This window comes from Mastomys coucha, unplaced genomic scaffold, assembly GCF_008632895.1.
Source record: "Mastomys coucha isolate ucsf_1 unplaced genomic scaffold, UCSF_Mcou_1 pScaffold22, whole genome shotgun sequence".
NCBI classification, from domain to species: Eukaryota; Metazoa; Chordata; class Mammalia; order Rodentia; family Muridae; genus Mastomys; species Mastomys coucha.
In genome coordinates, this window is record NW_022196905.1 from 145,088,404 (window position 1) to 145,095,593 (window position 7,190).

General features: G+C 44.4%; 1 protein-coding gene across 3 annotated transcripts in view; it reads left to right on the plus strand.

The window, feature by feature from the left end:
* Nucleotides 1-6,980, plus strand: part of Brca2 (BRCA2 DNA repair associated) — a 44,710-nt gene extending 37,730 nt beyond the window's left edge. For all 3 annotated transcript variants that reach the window (XM_031338834.1, XM_031338833.1, XM_031338835.1), the window contains 3 exons: nt 4,138-4,379; nt 5,025-5,186; nt 6,149-6,980. In XM_031338834.1, the coding sequence (XP_031194694.1) occupies nt 4,138-4,379; nt 5,025-5,186; nt 6,149-6,742 (998 nt within the window). In that variant the 3' untranslated portion in view covers nt 6,743-6,980. The remainder of the gene's footprint in view (nt 1-4,137; nt 4,380-5,024; nt 5,187-6,148) is intronic.
* Nucleotides 6,981-7,190: the final 210 nt, after the last annotated feature.

Genomic DNA, 7,190 nt, shown 5'->3' on the forward strand with positions numbered 1-7,190 from the left:
GTGGCTCACTGTCCTTTCTGTTATATCGGTCTTTTGCTTTGTTTTGAGATGGCCAGGAACCAAGCATGGGTCCTCTGGAAGAGCAAGCTCCCTAGCAGAAATGTTCACTGGCCCTGATACCAGCTTCTGTGCAGCCCTGGGCTTGACAGCTCTTTAAGCCTCACACTGTGTGCTTTTTGTGTCTTCGTGCCTACTCATTCCCTTGTCAAGAACCTTGCCTCAGGAATGTCAATTGTGTGACAATACATTTATTTCTGCTTTTATCATTGTATTTCCTATCTTTATCCATTATCACAGACAACTTTGTCTCTGATTTTGCTTTTTGCACACACTGCACATCTCACTTTGTCATTTCATGCATGAGTCTGTCCTGTTGTGGTGATGTACACATGCTGTCAGTTTCTTTCTGTGGCCCTGCAAGCTCCTTTCCATCGTACAGATCTATTTGTTGTTCCTGATCCTGTGGGTCTAAAGTTTCATAGCAGAGTCACTTTGAAGATTTTAGAATTTTCCTTGTTCTGTGGCGTTTTTCTTACAGGTTGTGTTCTATCCTCCCCTGCACCTGCTAATCCTCCCTTCCCCTCCCATCCTCCTTCCCTGCTCGCCTTCCTTCCCTGTTGTGTTTGGTGAGTAGTGTCTGACTGATGTGGGATTTCTGTCTGACTCTTATGTTCATCAGCCACATAACCATGTCATTCCCTGTCATCTGAGTCACACTGAGTCTGCACACTGATTGTTGTAGAAGGCAGGTAGGAGAAAGGCCAACAATGGAGGGACAGAGGGAAAGATTGACCTCAGGAGAAAGGGCAGGGTGGGGACAGAGAGCTGACGCTTGGCTGCCATTTTAGACAGCATTCAGAAAAGACCTCATTGATGGTACCAGAAAAAGCTGGAAGAGAATCCTTTAGAGCCTGAGGAGAGGTTCCTGGGAGTCTATAAGCTTTGGTGGAGAGTGGAGAGAGGCACAGAAGAACTAGGTTGTATGGGTGCTTGGATATACTTTTAAATTTTATATTGATTATTATGTATGGCTCATGTGCAGAGGTCAGAATACAAGTCAGTTTTATGGAGTAGGTTCTTTCTGTATACCTTGATGTAGGGTCTGGGGATTGAACTTGGACTATCAGGGTTACACAGCAATCACCTTTACCCACTGAGCCATCTTGCTGGCTCCCTTGTACATATTTTAACTTTTACTTAAACGGTGATGGGAAGTCACGGGAAGAAGAGGGACAGGCTTTGACCTTTTCACATATCACTTGAGCTGTTACATTGAAAATACAGTATAGAGGGCGTGGATACAAACAGGGACTCCAGGAGGATGCCATGGTAAGAATCTAGCAGGAAGAATGATAAAGTAGACGGAAGCAAGCCGTGGACACATGAGCAGCAGACAGGTTCTGGTTATCCTCTGAAGGTGGAGGGGACAGTGTGGATATCCGAAGCTGTGGAAGATTAGGGTTGCCACTTGCTGAAAGGGGAAGAGTTGATAACAACCCAGGGGAACATGGTTTGCCACTGGTGTCTGAGCTGCATGGGAAGCTTCTGAGATGTGGCTTCACAGCTGTGCTCACAAACATGTGAACTTCAGAGCAGACAGAGCACTTCAGAGGTAGTCAGAGCTGAAGATGCAGATTTTAATAGCATCAGTAAATGTGAGAGATGCAAAGCCATGAGACTGAATGCATTCACTCTGAGTGGACAAGAAGAGACAGAGGACTCAGTTTTGATACTTTGGCATCAGGAATGGGGCACATAGAAAGGAAGCAGTGAGGAGCCCAAGAGGTGGGCGAGTGCTAAAGAGCAGTGTGTTGAAAGAAGAGACGCATTGCTCTTGTGTGTGATTAAGCCTGTCCAAAGCTCTTTAACAGCACTGGTATGAGGTAAGGACCAAGACTTGGTAATTGGCTTTGGCACTATGGCAGAGCCTTTTTCCATGGAGAGAGACTGGCTGACTGAGCAGAACAAGGGGAGCAGAGGAATAGAGATGCTGGGTATGACTGTTTCGTGGGTATCTGCTGTAAAGGTTTCTTATTCACCTTATGTAATTGTTGTCTTAGAGCCTTACTGCTGAATAAGCCCATTCTTTCTGGTTATTTCTAAACAGTGGCTATTCTGGCTCAAACTCCTCTCTAAACTGACTGATTCAAGCTGACAGAAGCATCTCTGGACTTCTGACTAAATGACTCTTCTTGGCTTCAAACTCACTCTGGCAATCTGTTCTAATCTTCTGGCTCATTCTTATTCTCTGGCTAGTTCTGTCTTCACCTGTGTATAGCTTGTTCTCTCTGTGTATAGCTTGTTCTCTCTGTAACCTGTCTCTGTAAAACCAACCTGGTAAAACTGACACACACATGCCCTATGTGTAGCTCCTCTCTATAAAACTGTCCTCGCTTCTTTCTTCTCCCCCTATGATGCTCTTAAGTAGCCTCTCTTTCCTGGCTGTTCTTATGAGAGTTAGGTGTGTCGTATCTCTGGTTCATTCATTCTGTCAAATCTTTCTCTGATTCATCACTTGTTTAAAGAGAATGAAAGGAAAATGGCTGTTAGAATCATGATCAAGAGAAGAGTTTTCAAGTAAGTGTTGCTGGCACACTAAGGGCACAGTGTATGCTGAAGAAGCTAAGGAAGAGATGAAAGGTGGCACTGGGCAGTCAGCACAGGACATCCTATATCCAGACATCTCTGATGAGACAAGCCATAGCCATCAGCAGACAGGCAAGAGTACTTAGATAGGGCACCAATGCAGGAGTTGATGGGAGGTAGATACTTGCACAGACCTCTTCTGATTGCTTTTGTTTCCTTGCTGAACAGGGAACAAATCCATCCATCCACTGCGGTCAGTATGTAGAGATTCAAAAGGTCAGAAAATCCTTACCCAAGAAAGTAGAGGAGAGGCTGGCCTAGGTACATCCTGGGACTGCCCAGGTCCAGGCCACCTGTAGCTCCTCAGTAAGCCTCCTTCACTTTCTAAACAGTTCTTTATAACAAGGTGCTGTCAGTTCATCTATGATCCGTGCTGCAGTCCTGAATCAACTCTGCCTTCCCTTTAGTAGGAAGTGGATGGGGAAACTTAGGTCTACAGCTGGGGTGTGTGTGTGTGTGTGTGTGTGCATACCTTTAATCTCAGCACTTGGGAGGCAGAGGCAGGCCCGTCTCCATGAGTTCAAGACCAGCCTGGACTGTACAACAAGTTCCAAGACAGCCAGGGCTACACAGAGAAACCCTGTCTCGAAAAACCAAAAACAAACAAATAAAGCTAAGGTCTGTTACTGATTGTAAGAGTCAGAGTCAGGGCCATACAAAAGCTATGCTTGGAGAAGCATCTTTCCTTCCTGAGGAACTCTCCCCTGAGTCTGGTCCCCCTCTGCCCCTGCAGACCTCACCTGTTCAGTTTCCTGTTCAGCCATCCTCACTCTTGGCTCAGAGCAGTAGAAACATGTATGCATCTCCCTGTCTCGTTCCTGCTATATCTTTCTGGAGAGCTTTTCCTAGTTAGCACTGCTGTGGGGCCTTTCTTCCTTCTTTTCACAGCTGCCCAGGAAACCATTGTGTAGGTGTAACACAGTTACTTCCCTGTGCGTGAGAACTGATGAGAGTTGCTTCCAGCATTTCATTGTTTCAGTACTTCAGACAGTACTACAGACAGTACCGTGGCCCTTGCTCACATGTATTTACTATTATTGGTCATCAGTCTTTAGAGTGGCGTGCTAGAAGTTAGAACCGAGTGGAAAGTAAGATGTACGTAGCTTTGCTAGGCAATGCTAATGTTTTCTTCAGAAGGATGCATCAAATGTCCACTCTCCTGAGCGATTATCAATGTATATGCTGCCCCATGGCCTCGAAATTTTTGGCACTGAAATTTGAACACCTTTGGTTTTGGTTTTGTTTTTGTTTTTTTCAAGACAGGGTTTCTCTGTGTAGCCCTGGCTGTCCTGGAACTCACTCTGTAGACTAGGCTGGCATCGAACTCAGAAATTCACCTGCCTTTGCCTCCCAAGTGCTGGGAATAAAGGCATGTGTCACCACCACCCAGTGAAATTTTAACACCTTAAGTAAAGGGTCATTCTAGAAATCCTGTGTATATTGGTGTCCTAGCAGTTCTAAAGATAATGATGACTAGTGTTTTCATCCTAGGTCTTGCTCCTTTGGTCTACCTGTCAGACGAATGCCTTAATTTATTAGTGGTGAAATTTGGGATAGACCTTAATGAAGACATAAAGCCACGTGTGCTAATTGCTGCGAGCAACCTCCAGTGCCAGCCGGAATCCACATCAGGAGTGCCGACTTTATTTGCTGGGAATCTTTCCATATTTTCTGCCAGTCCAAAGGAGGTCTACTTTCAGGAGAGAGTCAACAAAATGAAGCATGCTATTGAGGTGAGATTAGGGACTTAGAAAATGGACCAACAGGTGCCTGGAGAGTGCTGTCAGCCCATTGATTCCACACATGAGCACATGTTCTCATTCACACACACACCCATATGTGCTCAGTCACACCTTCCCCCCTCACCCCAGTACCAGGAACCGTTTTTTTTTTTTTTTTTTAAGATTTATTTATTTATTATTATATGTAAGTACACTGTAGCTGTCTTCAGACACTCCAAAAGAGGGCATCAGATCTCGTTTTGGATGGTTGTGAGCCACCATGTGGTTGCTGGGATTTGAACTCAGGACCTTCGGAAGAGCAGTCAGTGCTCTTAACCACCAAGCCATCTCTCCAGCCCCCGGGAACTGGTTTTACATTGAATTTTGAGTGTCTCACTAGGCATGGTAGCACATGCCTGCAGGTCCAGAACTTCAATAGGCCATACAAACACACACCAGGGGCGTGTGTGTGTGTGTGTGTGTGTGTGTGTGTGTGTGTGTGTGTGTATAGCAAGATCCTAGCTAAAGAACAAACAAAAATGTGTCTCATTCTTTTGTTCTGTTCTGAATGTTTTATTTCTAAAAGAAAACACCTTCTGAGAACATGAATGTGTGAACTAGCAACTCAGGACAGGCTTTTCCAATTTATTCTCTTAGAATATTGAGACATTTTACAAGGAGGCAGAAAAGAAGCTTATACATGTGCTTAAGGGAGACAGTCCCAAGTGGTCCACCCCGAACAAGGACCCTACCCGAGAGCCTCACACAGCCTCCACTTGCTCTGCTTCACATCTCCTTGGTGCAGGAGGTCAGTTACTGGTAAGTTAGTATGGAAGTAACGTCCTAGCAAACAGGGTGGAACTAAACTGCATTTAAACCCTTGTGGCTATGTGGAAATTGTATCTTATTTGTTGAAGTATAAATGTAAAACTCTGGGAGCACACTACATTGTTGGCTCTTCGAGAACATGTGCTTGCAAAGTCTTTTGCTTGCTCCTGTTGCTAGGAAAGCTGGCCCACAGCTGTTGCTTAGTCTCTAAGCTCAGGTGACTCCTTAATCACAGGGGCGGCTGGTTACTAGGGCTGGACAGACAGGCAGCACTGCTTAGCACCCTAATTCAATCAAGCAGCCCTCAATCCATATGAGAAAAGCGCTTGTTACAGTTGGGAGCCTGGTAAAGAAAGATGCTAAATAGTTGCCTGTGACTCAGGACTAGAGAAAAGTAAGGTATTAGAGCTCCAGGCAGGCCAGCCATGTTCACTATGGAGGAAGTAGAGAGTGGCTCCCACAGGTAGTAAGTCCTCTGACTTCCTTGGGTATGTTGTAGCATGTAAGTACTTGCACACATACATACACACATGCATATGAGAAACATGTACACACACAAAGTAAGTAAATGTTCAGAAGAAGTAGTAGTTGTTGAGCAGTGCATGTCCTTTTTAAAATGATTTTGACAAGCCTGTCGTTTTAGGGGGTTGTTATACTTTTGGAAAGTTAAAGCATAAATGATGTCATTGTTTGTTTGTTTGTTTTTAATCTTAGGATCTCTTCATTTTCCTTTTCTGGCCATTTTTATATCATTGGTCATTTCGCAAAATTATTTCCTATGGATTAGGAATAATAGCAAGAATGTTTTTTTTAACATTATTTACCCTTTAGCAATTGGATAAGAAAGAATGTGTCCTGTTAGTGTGTGTTAAGTATTTTTTTAATAAAAGGTTCTTATTTATTTATATACAAGTATATGTTATGATAGGCTCCTTTTTTGTGTGTTTTGTTAGAGGATTTCACCTACTGGTCAGCAAAATTATCAAAGTCCTTTATCACCTTGCACACCGAAAGGGAAGTCCACGCCCCTGGCTCACTCATCCCAGAAGGCAGCAAAGTCTTGTAGTGGGGAGAACAAGATCAATGACCCCAAAACCTGTCGAAAAAGAAGAGCCTTGGATTTCCTAAGTCGACTGCCCTTACCTCCCCCCGTCAGTCCCATCTGTACCTTTGTCTCTCCAGCTGCACAGAAGGCTTTTCAGCCGCCACGGAGCTGTGGCACCAAATGTGCAACACCTATAAAAAAAGAACCCAGTTCCCCTCGGAGGAGGACGCCATTTCAGAAGGCCAGTGGTGTGTCTCTTCTGGACTGTGATTCAGTAGCTGATGAAGAACTTGCCTTGCTCAGTACCCAAGCCCTTGTGCCTGACTCAGTGGGACGTGAACATGTGTTTCCTAGTGATTCTACAAGGACTGCCATGCTCCAAGGGCAGAAGAACCCCCAGCCAGCACAAAGGCCAGACCAGCATGTAGGGCCCAGATCTAGGAAGGAGTCTCTCAGGGATTGTAGAGACGACAGTGGTGAGAATTTAGCTGTTGAGTCTTAGGCTCCCAGTTTGTAAGATGTGTACAGTTCTCGACTACTGTAGAGTTGTTCATGTGACAAGACAGGAGTAACTGCACACTTACTGACGCGTGTGTTTACTATTCAGATGCTCTACCTGGTTCTATGTTGGTGTAACTAAAGCTGGTTGTACATTAATTTAAAAAGCTTTAGGATTAGACTTGATCACTGCAAGTATCATTTTACATACAAAATAAACACAGCTTTGCTTTTACTTTGGATCACTGACTAAGTACGGTACTTTAACTATATGGTCTGGTTCCTGTTTTTGAAGTTTTTTTAATAGGAAGTCCTATGAAATAGTGTTCTTTCTTGCATGATTGGTTCTGCCAGAGCTCCATCCTGTCAGAATGAATAGAACACAACTGTGATGTTTACCTCTGGCCAGCTGTTCATCCTTGTCAGCTATAGGAGCCATCAAAGTCACTCCT